The sequence below is a fragment of the Falco biarmicus genome, chromosome 5 (assembly GCF_023638135.1).
Source record: "Falco biarmicus isolate bFalBia1 chromosome 5, bFalBia1.pri, whole genome shotgun sequence".
Classification (NCBI taxonomy): Eukaryota; Metazoa; Chordata; class Aves; order Falconiformes; family Falconidae; genus Falco; species Falco biarmicus.
Genome location: NC_079292.1, coordinates 12,516,529 through 12,531,370, shown reverse-complemented (window position 1 = coordinate 12,531,370; position 14,842 = coordinate 12,516,529). Strand labels below are relative to the sequence as shown.

The window sequence follows — 14,842 nt, the reverse complement described above, 5'->3', positions numbered from 1 at the left end:
AAAGAAATGTGCTGTCTTATTGGATTTCCAGATGAAATAATAGCCAAGTATCTCTCAAACACTTTCCTTTCAGCTTGAAAATTAAGTCCGGTCCTTTGAAAGGCACAGCTGTATTGCATTTTCGGGGCAAAATTACTATCACTAAAGCATTAAGTCCAAGACATTTAGGCACTATGACCACAAGTATAAATTTAGTCTTTCAATCTCTGTTGTTTGTCCAGTGGTACTGGTATGTTTTCAAAATTATGCAGTATTGTTAAAAATCCCCATAAACCCTGAACCAATGTCTTTTTGATATTTTTTTTTAAACTGGCATTACTGACCAGTACTTTTACTGAGTTTTGTAAGACTTCTATAGTGTTCCTACATTTTTCCCACCATTGTTATATTTTACAGGACAATTTACAATATACAGAAAAAAGCATTTCCTTTGTAGATTGTCTCTGTGTTTCTGAGGGATAGTTTATTTTTAACTTGGAATTAGAGGTGACCAAATGTAAAAGATTTAAGGAAAGAATAGCAGAAGTCACGTTAACTTTATCACAGCCAACGCGATACTGGATTATGGTATCTTTGAAGCTACTTCACTCTGAACCTGACTTTCATCAAGCTGACAAAAAATGGTCATTTTTGGGACTCTTTTGTGTTCAGCATTCAGCTTCTAACAAAATAAGTACATTGTATGTTTAACATGCCAGAAATAAGATGTGAAAGACAAGAACAGTAGGATTTAAAAGGTTGTTACAATGCACAGCTTGTTCAGTGCCCCTAAACACTATCCTTCAAAGCTTTCTAGTATAGGTTTTGTTATTTATTGCTACTGTCAGAGAAAGCTCATAATGTGACAAATGAAAGATGAAGAACAATTAAGATGAATGGTAGGACACAGTCTACCAGAAGGAATGCTTTTCTAAAATTATTCCTTTGCACATTCTTTAACTCCATTTGAAGTTCAAGAAAACCTGATTTAACTAACACAATATTTTTTTAACAGATTCTCCCAAGCAGTGCTCCCTTAGAAGGTGGGACAAAACTGACACTGTGTGGATGGGACTTTGGATTCAGCAGAAATAATAGATTTGAATTAAAAAATACAGTAGTCCATATCGGAGGGCATATCTGTACTCTGGAAGCAAAATCCAGCAACAAAAACAAGTAAGAAACCTAAAATGCTAATTTCCTTTCATGCAGATGTTCTTTTTGTGGTATGGATTTTTTTACGATATAAGCATTCAGTTTATAAGCGTCATCTCCGATTCTGAAATTTCAAACAGCAAACAGTCCCTTGGTTTGGTAAGCCCCCCAAGAAAAAAGTGTTGGAAATGGAGATCAAATAAATCTAGTTCATGCCAATAGCTCGTGCAGCAGCTTTTTCTGGTTTGTCTGTGAAATGCTGTTCAACATCTGTGGGAGCTGGTGAGAACAAAGCTATTCAAAGGTTTGAAAAGGGGGCAGGTTCCTTTGGCCAGGATCCGGCTGGGCTGTTATGTCAGCTCCATCTTCCCGATCTGTGAAGCTGCTGGAGAGAAGCGTGAGAAGATGCAGGTATTTCGTCATCCAGAGACTTATGACCCTCAGCTGCAGCTCTCCTCCTCCTTCTCAGAAATAAGTATGTGGGAGAGTGGGATAATAGCTTAAGTTTAAGATGGAGGTTATTCCAGTTGTTGTCTTGAAGAAATAGGAAGTTCAATGAATATCTTCTCTCAGTTCAAAGCATATGACTATCATCTACTTCGCAATGTGCAAATAATGGCACAGCTTCCCTATGCATAGATACAGCAGCAAAAAAAGGTCACCCTCCAGAAGTATTGAGCACTCCTCTCGCTGCTATTCCAAACAGTCTTAATGATTTAAGGAGACTAGCTCATATATGAGACTGTGTAAATCTAATATAATACACATGCCGCCTCAAAAGTTCAAGTTTCATTCTTGGTAGTACTTAAATTTATACAACAAATTTGTGTATATAATGCATTTTTTTCTAATTTTGTTGTCTGCCCAAATTTGGCACTAAAGGAAAATTCCAAAAAGCAACTCAGCCATTGAATGGGAGGTATTTGTTTTCTCTAGCATGCTTCTTTTTTTCTGAAACGTATTTGATATACTAAAATTATTTTCTCTGACCAAGTATAAACACCACAGTGTTTGTATTTAGTATTATAGAAGATGACCACAGTTCTTTTAGCTGTTATTTCTGAATTGTCTCTACCGCATATAGATTGATTTGTTTAGTATGGATCCTCCATTGTTATGAGTTTGAAGTGATTATATTTTAATACAAAAAATCAAGTCAGAAAAAAAATGTAATCCCATCTTTTTCCTTGTTTTCCAAAGGCTGGAATGCACAGTTCCTGCTGCAAAAAATTCAAGTTCCAATATATCCAGTAGTGTTTCTGTTGGACATGGCAAAACACTATTCAGTACATTTTCATACGTGGTAAGCACTATGATTAAAACTTTGTTGTCAAAATCAGCTTCAGTAATAACTGGAAGGAGACTCGTCATGAGTCTAACCCAGTATAGTAATTCTATATTCCTGTTTGCTTTATTATTACTACTACATGGAAATGCTAATAAATGTTCTAAGATTCTTCCTCTTCACATTTTGAAAATAATTTATCAGTCTACTGTTCTTACTTTTACCCCACTACAGAATCCTGTAATAACAAGTATATCTCCCACCTATGGCCCCAAATCTGGAGGAACATTGCTAACTATAGCTGGAAAATACCTAAACAGTGGAAAATCCAGAAGGATTTTTGTTGGTGAGAAACCGTGCACCTTGAAAAGGTAATGTACTTAGTAAAAAGTGATGCCTTTAATACTGAAATGGCTTGGAGTAAAAAAATACACGCAAATGTGCATCGCTCTCCTCTCCTTGTGATACATATTGGAGAATTGAAACTGCAATACACATTCAGTTCTGGACTGCATCCTGAGTTTAGGATGTCTGAAAGGTTTCTAGAAGCGATGACAGTTCCCTAGTAGACTTTATTTATTCTGTAATGCCTTCATTAACCTCATTAAAAGGTTGCATAGAGAAGTAGCAAATCGGCTTCTAATGGACTAGAAGCTGCCCATTTCCCATCATTTTGTCAGCCTGACTCCCGCACACTCAGCCCCCTCTCTTGTATTGGCAAGAGCTGCTGTTCATGCAGCAGCTCCCAGTGAGTGTCCAGCGGGTGCAGGTTACTATTTGCTACAGGTTTGTTTGGGGGAAACCTGACCAGTGTGGGAATTTGTATCCCATGCAAAGGAGCAGCTATTTCTGTGCTGCTACCAGCAAACAGCCTCCAAACCAGAACCAGCGTCAGTTTGAGACTATTCCTGGTATATACAAAATGGTTTTGAGGAGTAAGCCGGAATTTCTTGTGGCTCTGTATTGGGTCCACTAGGAGCTCAGTCAAGAATCTTTGACATGCCCTGTGTGGAAACGCCTTCGGTCCCAGCTGAATATAAATCATTAAATACCCAGCACAGGTTCTCTGCTATGGGCAGACAAGTGTTCTGCATTTGGCAGCCATTCTACCATGGTGCAAATCCTGCATGGTCCTGTCTTCCGGTACCGCAGCGTGGCTCCAGAATTGTCACCTCTGTGGCCGAGGGCAGAATGTGGCCCACTGTGTTCCAGGAATAGCATGTCCAGCAATTCCTCTACATTTTGAGTCTCTCCTAGTCATTATGGAAAGTTGTAATGGCGAAACGTCCCACTTGCAGAAAACATGGAGAAGCAATAGCCTATTTGTTAATGTCAGACTCAAAGTCGGGAAAGCTAAGTTTTATTCTTTGCTGCTAAATGATTTATTATATGCTCTTGATCATATCAGCTAAGGCTGACTAAATCAAGAAAAGGATTTAGGTATTCAAGTCTGATATTTAATCACTATCAAGATCTTCAGGACTTCTGTCCACTTCTGGCTACTTAATAGGTTAGGGTGGCATTTGTTGATGTCATCATCTCAGCTGGTCAACTAATGGACAAATAAATAAACCTTTTGGGAATGATTCATCTGATCCATTTGAGACATGTACTGTGGGCATGAGATGACAGCCAGCTCAGAGGCAAACATTTGCTTTGGTCAGGTAGACCTCTAGGTGTCGAACCATAGTTGGGACTTATACAGGAAGCATCCCCAGCACTCTTCTTTCTCACCACCCAAGTTGTCTGGAGACTTCTACACAGATCTTAGCGAGTTTCTTGGTGCAGGTATCTCCCTACCTAAACGGGAAGCTTTCCCCAGTTCTGAGGGCTACATCAAGGGTTTATTTTTTGCCTTTAAAAAATGGTAAAAAGCTTCCAGATACATATACATGAACAAATTACTAATCCCTAGAGCACACGGTGAATCCCACCTCCTTGAAAAGCTTCTGAAGTGTCAGTAAATGCCCCTTTTGTCTAATTTGGAGACAATCTCTCACATCCTTTGAGAATGGCCTCACTTGGAGGGCTCCTGGATGTGTTTGTGCCCAAATCACTGAAGCCAGTTGGTAGAATTCATTTGCTTCTCCAGTCAGTTGTTAACCTTGCCTCTGATGGGCCCTGCTCACTGTAGTCACACTTCATGTGCTTCAGGATCCTTCACCCCTCCGCTGTCCACTCACAGCATGAGGAGGAGGAGGACTTCCAGGGCCAAGCATGAGAGAACAAGGGAAAGGTGAATATCCCAGAGACTGCTGCTGTACTGAATTCATACAGCTCTTCCTGAATTTTCACCTTCTCTTCCCTTCTCCTTGCCTTCTGCCTGCCCCTCAGCAGCACCTGGAGTCAGTATGCCTGCAGGGCAGGACATCATGGACATCTCGGTACGTCCCCCACCAGTACCTTTTCTTGAGGTTTCTAACACAGTAAATTTTGTGGATTTGGAAGAGAAAGATGTTACCCCTTGATTGCAGCAGAGCAAGTCTTTCTCCTTAAACTTGGAATATTGTTTTCCAGACTGGAAGCTGCCTTTGCAGGGTGCAGGGGCTGATGTAACTGCTGCCGGCACTGGTGAAACACTCTTCCAGCAGGAAGGGTGCAGGTCAACCAAATTAAGATGAATCTTGAGCCTAAGCAGGGGTGTTCTGTCTGTACCTCATGCTATGCTGCTTTGTTGCAATATGATAATCCGTTGGGGGAATCTACAGCATTTTTTTACAAGCTTATGCGAGGTTGGGGCTTACTAAAGGACAGTGTTTTAAACTGAGTACATGTTTTATAATGCTGACAAGCAGGCCCTTTTCTGTCCTTCCAGCGTATCAGCAAGCACTGTGGAGTGCTACACACCGGCACAACAAATTCCCCAGGAATATCGTGTGAGGGTAGGAATCGACGAAGCTATTCGAGATGCAGGCGGTCATTTCACATACAGGGAAGACCCGGTTGTTTTAAAAATTCATCCAGCCAAATCTTTCCTTGGGTGAGTAAAAGTTTCTTACAGAAATAAGAAAAGTAATGAATGAAAGAAGAATGGCTATGCTGCGCAGCAATCTATCAAAAGAAATTGCATTTTTATCTCTATCTGCCATGCCAATTGCTTCTATTATGGTGCAGCTGCAAAGGGCAGATCATTTCCTTTCAGAGGTGAAGGAGAAGGGGGAAGGGCGCCTCTTTTCTTTATGTGATGTAACTCCCAGCTGCAGCTGAGCATACCTGTGATGTCCTGCTGAGATACCTACTGTACAGCAAAGTGCGTCTCCTATACTGCATCTGGGCATTAAACTGATTAGTGAGGAAAATCATTTAATGTGACAAGTCAGAGGTACTCAGGAGAGCAAATGGATTTTAAAATAGTCTAAATCCAGTGCTACATAAATATTATGAATATATATGTATGGTATTATGTGTGTGTTTTTAAGTGATATATTTATGGTCTCAGTAGCTCTAATCCAAGCCACCTGCCTTTGCCAAAAAAATGTCAGCAGTAAAAAAGACACCTTTTTCAGCACCACTGAAACCAATAAGTTAAGTAAGTTGGCAAATGCTAAGTACAAGTATACACCCTCCTTTAAAATGTACACATTTGGTTTATATTCTGGCATACCACAATTTTAAAATTTATTTTTCTTTTCTTGTATTTGATTAGTTGCTACAGCAAGCGTAAAATTTGTTTCTCAGAAAAATAAGCTCACTGCTCAGCTGTGTATTTGCATTCACCCTGTATATCTCTAATTCTGGTTTTATGTTGTCATTTACTCTAAAATATAATTTGTAATTAAGATTATCGTAGCAGATGTATCATTATCCGACCCATCTTCTGGTTTTTTTCTCTTTTTTTTTTTTCTTTTTCCTAGTGGTGGAAGTACAATCACAGCTCAGGGAATCAACTTGAACTCAGTGTGCTTTCCTCAGATGGTGATTACTGTACCTAAACTGGGAATGAACTTCTCTGTGGTGAGTCAATCTTGGAGAAGACAATCTGTTACCTTGTCATCTTCATGTGGTGAATGGCACAGAATTTTCAGTCAAAATACCTTGAAACTTCCATGGCTTCCACTGACATTTTGGTGTTTTCCGTACAGACTGTTTCCACTGCGCAGGCAAAACTCAACAACAAATGCGAAATTAAGCTGGGGGTAGATCAACAGTTTCTAAGAAACCTCTTCCAAAGAACTAAGGCTTTTACAGTGTCTGCTAACAAGATTTTTATATTGTAGTTTAACAATGCAAATTCAGTGAATAAACAGAGAACAATGCCGTACAGGTATAGATTACATAGCGAGTGCTACTGTGATAGCTAGGAAGTATATTCAAATGGTGACTGGATATAACTGGAAAATAGAACAGACATCAAAGAAAGAGGAAAAACACGTAAAATCAAAATTATTTTTCTGAAGAATTTCTGATTGCCAAATTACCTGTTGGGGCCAATCTTTCCTAATTTATCAAAGTTCAGCAACTAAGTTTTAAGAGAGGTTTGGACATTTACAGTTGGGTACCTGTGCACGAACAGGTCAGTCAGGGATCTGAGCCTTCTTTTGTGACCTGAGTTGATAATACACATATCTAAATCTAAACATGGTACTCAGATATGACCATGTGATGTTCTTTAATTTTTATAAGGCAAAGATGACATTTATTGGCTAGTTGTACTGGAACTGTTTCCTGCCAGCTTTTGCCTGCACATTTGTCTTGCACTTCCAACGTTTTCTTATCCTGTAAGGTCTATTTAGCCTAACTGAAGTTAAATTGACCTACACTCTTTATGACATGCTACGTTACTGTTCATATTCTCAGCTTATTTCTAATGATCATCATACACTATTTCCTGTATTGAATTTCAAGTATTAGATCTAGGTTTGCTCAAAGCATTTTAAACAGTATGTGTGCAAATTTGCAGTCTTTTATAGCTTCAAGGTCATAATATTCTTCATGATCCTAATTTGTATAATATTATGAGTGTTAGGACCTGAATTTCAGCTGGATGTAATCGTGGCTTGTAAATTAATGGGTTCAGATTTTAATCTGAAAATCAGTGCCCCTGCAATGAAACAGTGTTCAATGTTATCAAAAAGACACTTTACCCATGAGTCAGAAAGCAAAACATTTCGGTGAAATCAACCAAACTGAAAATTTATTAGGTTTTGAGTAAAGAAATCAGCTCTTTAGATTTTGCTTTGTGTGGATACGAGAAGTAAAGATCATTCACTTGCTTTCTCAGCTCCCCTGTGAAAATATGCGATACTGCTTCTCCTCAGACCTCGCTTGTCAAATATTTGGGACTTCGTCAGAATTTGAATAGATTTGAAAGGATCTGAAGTTTTAAAGAACTAAATCCACTCTCCAGAAGTGACTGGCAACTCCAGGCAACGAACACTGTAGAGTTTACTCTCTCTCCCAGATATTGGGGAGCAGCCTTTCCTTTGAGCAGTGGTTTGCTGCCACCCTGCATTTAACCTGCTTTTGAAAAAAGGGCATGGACACAGACAATCAGAATTGTCTCCCTTTTTTTTCTTATACCTTGCAGTGTGCATTACATTTGCCAACACACAAGAAGAGGCAGGTTTGACCCTCCTTTTCCATAAAGGTATCTGTCCCCTACCACTGCTGATCTCTTAGGAATCTGCCCCAGTGTAAAAGCAGCTGTACACAAGTTCATTGTCCCCACACAAAGTGTGGAATATAACCTCAAACAGATTATAATCTGGAGTGTTTTATACTTTGACACTGCCCAAGCAATATATTTTGCTCTATTATAATTGAAGGCTTCTGGCACTCGGTGGCTTTCCCTGTCTCTGTGGCAGCCCATCTCTGCTTGCCATTTGTTCTGCCATTAGTCTTTACCTCAAGCTTATTTCTCAAGGAAGGATATTAGTTCTCAGGGAGAAGGAGAAGATTTATAAGTGGCAAAACAAGACTGCACTGTGTAACTGAGGAAATTGCTGGGAGAGGATGCCTAAGGCTGCAGCCTGCCCCATCCTGTCGTGGAGATGCTGGGCCCTATGCATAAGTGATACGGCAAAAATTTCATTCGGTCCTTACAAAAATAAACTACGATGAGGAACTATTTCCAGCAGGGTTCCAGAGCACTGCAATGACCAGCTATCCCATTATAAAGGAGAAAACAGTTTGTGGTCCTGAATAGACTAAACCCAGACAAACAGGAGAATACAAACCAAAATGATCAAGAAGCCCTGTAGCTGAGGTTATCTATCTTGCTTCTTAGAGGAGAGCTGAGTCTTGTTGTTGTTGTTACTTAAGCCCTTTTTCTTTTCAGATTTCTCTCACTAGCCTCCTCCAAGAAGCTGCTTTTGTCAGCATTCAGAAACTCTGGCTCTTGAGAAAACCAAAGCCAGCACTGAAACACATCCCAAAGCATCAAAGGAAAGTACAGCTGGGAGGGACCACAAAGACCTAGCCTGGCCCACTTCCCTACGGCAGGACAAATGTATGCAGACCACTGCCTGACAGATATTTGTCTAGGGTGTTATTAAAGCTCCTTGTGAAAGAAATTTCACAACCTTGCTTAAACAAGCTTTGGAAAGAGCTGCTTTACCTGCTTACCTAGTGGTTTGGAAAGATTTCTTCCTAATAATTAACCGACAAATCCTAGCTGCTAATTAGCTATCTTCTTCTTTAACCCTCAGTGGACACAAACAACAGATTACCAGTCTCTCCTGCTAATTTTATATATTTGCAGTACATTATGATTCAACCTTTCTCTTTTCCAGTTAAACCAAACCACTCTGAATTCTCCTGATAAGTGGTGTTTCCTAGAGCTCTGCTCATTCTTTCAACCACCTCACATACCCTCTCCCATTTGCCTAAGACTGGTGGTGCCCAGTTTAAAAGAAGGTCTCACCTTTTCCTGTCAGCTGTCTTTCCTCAGACCCTTAATTCACTCCATCAGGCTTAACGGTGGCCTAGAGCCCTGGTGGAGTTGCAGTGTGAGTGGAGGGTCGCTTTTGTAAGCAGCAGGAGTTGTCAGGGATGCTCTGCATCCCAAAGCCTCAGGGAGCAGAGCCAGCAGATGTGCCCTGGGATGTCTGCTCTTCTTTGCCTGTTTCTTTCCATCCTGATGAAAGGGATGAGTGGTACAACTGGTAAGAGTTTTTGTGGAACAACTCCCTGTAAGAAATGCACTTTCTCTGGGACTGAAAAGTTTTGGGGGCAATATGCCAGTGCCCTGTAGAAGAAAAATTTAAGTTGAGCTTTTCAGCTTTTATGTTTGAAGTTCAGTATTTCTGAAACGTTTTATTCTATAAGGCAAAAATTCCTTGCTTCAACTTTGTCATTTTCATTTCATATTTATTTAAATTTCCTTAAAATCATTCAGTACTCTGTTCACACTAGTTGTGTTTATATTACATACTATGTTAACACTGTAAAAATAATACATTTTGCCTTCTTCAAATTTGGTATTTCAACAAGTGAAAAAATGTTTTAGAGCTATTGAACCATATGTTTCAACACTTGCAATGTGTTTCTTTTTAATTTCTATCTCATGAGTTCTTTTGACCATTTGTTCTGACTAGGAACAAAAAATAGGAATTTAGGCAGTGCTGAATAAATTCCTGACAGCTCTAGATAATGCATGAGGATACACAAACCCTCTCACTTCTGCTCACACATCCAGTTCCTGTTGACACGCACAAGGAGGGAAGAAGCTCATTCCTTCCTTTCACTTTGCATTGTGCCTGTAAAAAAGATTCACACAATTTGGAATGGTGTGTGATCAGGAGCTTGATTACAAAATAAGTGTCTTCTAGCCTCTGCCATAAGTCGTGCTAGTCATGGTTCTGCTTCTGAAGCACTTGAGGCCAGTATTTTCTCTTTGAAAGCCTGTACTTTGCATTGATTCCCCAGTAGTGAACAAGTGGTCATTTGGAGATCCTTTGCTGTAGCATTTTTAATATTCCATCCAATAACTCATGTGGAGATATATATTCCCACTGCGTAATCTCTTCTAATTGTGAATGTGCCAAAATATGCAAGGTTGCAAAATTAGGGAGAAGCACCTTTTAATGCATGACCTTCAACAACAGACCCTGTAGCTATGCACGATCATCTCTTTCCACAGACTTTTAATTATCACTTCTTGAGTCTCTTGAATGGTCTTTAGCATTTCTTAATTGCTCCCTGCTAGATGCCATTTCCTGCTGTATTACAGGAGAACTTTAAAATATCCTACAGTTCCTTCAATGTTTACAAGTCCATGAACAATCCATACTCATAATACTCATCAAAATACCTAGAATTCACCTTAGAATACCTTAGGTTTATTCAATAATGATAATCCTGGGAACTGTGGATGGTAAGCATGTGATTATTGAAGGTATTCCTGACTACCTATCCGAAGACACTCAGGGTTGGATCCTTTATCTGTGTTGACTCTGTGGCATAAGGCTGCCACAGAAGCCCAGCAAAGAGTTTCCCTTATGAAGGGGAACCATTGGCTCTTGTTTCTGTGCCAAATCTGCATCTCAGGCACGTCTTCTGCCAGGGAAAGAGTGCAGCAGATGGTGTCAGGGAAAAGGTCTAGATCATTGTGAAATCAGCAGGGTTCTGCGGATGTGGTGCTAGCAGGTACATTGACCATCCCAAGCCCAGGGTGGAATTTAGACTCCCAGTCAATATTGGTCGTGTCATGTGAAGGGCTGGCTCTCAGACCCAGGAGCAAGAGAAGTTTTACTCTACCTTCTGGTCCAGTGGTCCGATAGACTAGAAATATTATCTCCCTGGCCTTCATCCAAGAAGACAACTAGAATAAAAATGCTACCAAAGCATTAGGGCTCTTCATTGCACTACCTGAAATGGCAGCAAAACCCAATGAATTCTCTGAAAAATCTTCCAAGATACCCTGCTTGAGTGTCACCGCTCGGTCTTACACTTGCACATAAAAAGCCGTCTGAATGGGCTTTTCTTAAGGTGGACATGGATTCTCATCTCTTTCTATTGAGAAATCATCCTTTGGCAAAGATGGTTGAAGAATCTCCTGGTCTGTCTTTAACCTCATTCATCTTTCATTCCTCACTGGCAGTCCAAAAGTTTACTTTTTATGAAAGGACAAATTGGCCCTTTTCTCCCTTCTGACTGCTACAGATCCTGTAATACACATCCAGCTGCCCCTCTCTTACCTGGGTCAGCTGCTGGGAGACCTCTGGAGCTCAGAGATCCTTCCTCATACTTCTGCTGTTTTTCTATCAGCTGAAAAAAAAAAATGAATTGGGCAGTGAAGTTGAGATTCTGTAGGTCAGGCTTGAATTAATTGCCTCAAGGGTCATATTTTACAAATGAAACAAGAATACATACCTTTAAGTGATGAGTCATGTTCATCGTGCAATGGATTATTATTCCCTTTGGGGAACAGTATTTACTTTACGCTTGCGAAATGCTCCATAATTTTTACATCTTTTCTTCCTTATTGTCTTCAGATGTAGATTATAGTCACAAGAAGAATGTAGGCCTAGCTTTTAAAGTGAATGTATTTTAAAGCCTAATTAAATAAAAGTTAAAGGTGCTGGGTGATAGGCAGTATCTTAATTGAGAAGGCAATTTATTGAATTAGGGTTTTTTCCTTCTAGAGCCTCAATCCAATATTTCTTGAAAACTAAACCATCATATTCTTCAATTGTTAAAACCAATTTCAAGGGAAAAATGTCATGTCAAATCATGTACCAATAAGGGCATTGCAAATAAGATTTTTTGTGACCTTACCAATCAGTCACATTGCATCTCCTCCAAAGAGCATTATTAGATTTTTACCATTTTTTGAAAGCTGCTGCTTCAGAGACCAGCCTGATAAAGTAAAGTATCTGATTCTAATAGATAGCCACAAACAAAGTTATGAATACCACTGTTATTCATTTAAGGGATATCACTACTCTACAGTAGATAAAAAGTCTAATGAATTTACATTAATCAAATAAACATAATGATGACCTGACATATTTGGTTTCATAATTATATATGTATTAGTAATCCCTTTTTAGAATCTACACAATATGATAGATACCTTTACGAATATTCATATTTCATGGAAAAGTATGGCTTGATCATCCATTATACTAATGTTGCATCTTATTACCATACTGATTCAAATGAATTTCTAGATCCATGTGATATAGCAAAGCCTGAGATATGGTCAATGGTGTATAACAAGGTATTCAAAAGAGGAAGAATAGTCTAATACTGTAAGCAAATGAAGCGAAAATCTGCCTTGTCTTGCGTCCCACAGATTACCTTCTTGTCAAGGGGGATGCACAAATATTTCTGCATTTGTGCTAGGAATCTAAACGGGCTGTTAGTTTCAGGGATGCAAGTCCCATTAGCATCACTGAGAGCTGCACCAAGTTATTTAACTGAGTGCTGAACTTACAGCTCACAGACATGTAACCCTTGTAGTAGAGCTCTAAAACTCTAGTGTTTGGTTTCAGAGCCTTGAAAATGTTTCCCTTGGCGGATTCAAGCTTTCACAACATTATGCATAGAAACATGAATTGCTGTGGTGATAAGAAAAAGTGCTGATTTGTAGATAGCTAATTTCATCCCACTTTTCAAGCTAATGGGGGTATATAACTGATATAGCTTGAACAGTTATGTCACTGATTTGAAACAGCAAAATTACATTGCATTAATTTAGCATATTAGACAGAAATGTAAACTAATTTCACAGCTCCTGCAGGCAGCATTTTATAATGAGAACCAACTTAATTTGAAAAACTAAACAGAAAAATGTGTATTTTTTGGCCTTCTCTAGATGCACAAAGGTATTCAACAGCACTGTTGCTTTTCCAGGGAAATTTCTTGTAAAACAAATGTCAGATTTATGATGACTAGGAGCTAAGCCCCAACCCCATTGTTACCGGGGCACATGTTAGCCATTCTTATTTATATGTTTTTTTAAAAAAGGTGTAATCTCTGCTGTCAGGCCCTGTTCAGGGAGTGTACACAGGCAGTGTGCAGGGAACTACTTACAGGAGGTTTATACAGTTGGAAGAGAAATACTTCTGTGGAGCTGAAGCAACTCTGTGGCAGAAGTCCTTCAACCGTAGCCACAGTAGGCAGCATGAAAGGGAGGCACAGAGAAGGGAGTACATGATACAATCACAAAGAATCCACTCTGCGGTTTGTGTGATGCTGCCCGGCACCCACCGTGCCTCCCATCGATGCTTGTAGATGTGCTGTTGACATTATAATCAAATTAGTCATGTAGAAACCTTCACAGTCAAGAGAGAGAAGCTGACCCTTCTAGAGCACCGTTGATCTAATTAAAGCTGTTTTCTAAAATGGATCAGATGAATCCCATTCTAGGTGATCCTGTTTCCCTCTGTTGACTATAAAGACAGTTTAGACATAACTCCAGTGCAGGTGTCTGGATGCAGGCTGGATGAATCCTGACTGCATGAAGACTGTCTAAACTCAGCTTCAGATCAGGCTGCCTGCAAACCCCCTCTGTCCTTGCTTGAAACACAGCAGTCCTTTTAGGAAGGACATGGCAGAGTGACCATGAGAGAGACCCTGACCCAGGGTCCAACTTGTATGTCTCATGAGTCTGATCAAGGTGGTATAGGATAGAGGGAAGGACCCTGGCCAGACATCTCACACTGGATCACACTCCCATGGCACAATGCATGCTTTGGCAGGTCTCCTGGAGTGTGGGTGCACCAGCAGCTTCCCCCCAGGAAGGACCTCCAGAGCAGGCCCTCACAAGGAATAACAGCAAAGTGAGGGGTAAGCGTGGTTTCATGCCTGTTGTCAGGCAGCTCGTGCACTGCACTGCAGGGCAAATATCTCCCTCCTGCTGGTCCAAGATGCAGTGTGAAGCACATCCTATGGTCAGCACTCCCAGGAGGGACGTGCATGACACCTGTGTACCTAAGCACCAAATGCTGCACATCTGGGGCCTTACACATACACTTTTAGACAGAAGATAACACTTTCTGAGCTTTTGTGACTCGGAATGCCACGGTGGCTTTGGCTTTAAAGCAGTTTCTCACAGACTCCGTAGTGCCTCTCTGGAAATACAGAAACTTAGCTACACTGTGGGTAAACAATGCTTTATTTCTGTTTTCTGCTATTTCAGTCAGATTCATTGGCCTTGTTTTTACCTTCTCTGGGCCCTTGCTATTGCTTTGGTAGCAGAAAAGGAAGAGAAATCCATGTGGCCGTCACACTGACATAGGCTGGGTAAGCTGAATTACGGCTGCTCAGTACATCAGGCCAGCCTCCTGATGGTCCTTGGCTTTGGAAATCATTTTCCATTAATTATCTGCAAAATATTTACTTTAAAAGTGCTGTGAACAATCAGGCCAGGAAGCTTGTTTACTTGAACATTTCCTCAACAAGAGTGCAAACAGCATTGACATGAAGTTTTTGTACTTTTCTCCCAGCTCTAAATAAACGCTGTGTAGTACTGATCAG

At 40.1% G+C, this 14,842-nt stretch overlaps 1 protein-coding gene across 4 annotated transcripts in view; it reads left to right on the top strand.

Annotated features, from left to right (window-relative positions):
- MET (MET proto-oncogene, receptor tyrosine kinase) overlaps window positions 1–14,842 on the top strand; it is a 90,980-nt gene that overhangs the window by 53,437 nt on the left and 22,701 nt on the right. For all 4 annotated transcript variants that reach the window (XM_056340647.1, XM_056340646.1, XM_056340648.1 and 1 more), the window contains 5 exons: window positions 995–1,155; window positions 2,335–2,437; window positions 2,654–2,790; window positions 5,235–5,399; window positions 6,274–6,373. In XM_056340647.1, the coding sequence (XP_056196622.1) occupies window positions 995–1,155; window positions 2,335–2,437; window positions 2,654–2,790; window positions 5,235–5,399; window positions 6,274–6,373 (666 nt within the window). The remainder of the gene's footprint in view (window positions 1–994; window positions 1,156–2,334; window positions 2,438–2,653; window positions 2,791–5,234; window positions 5,400–6,273; window positions 6,374–14,842) is intronic.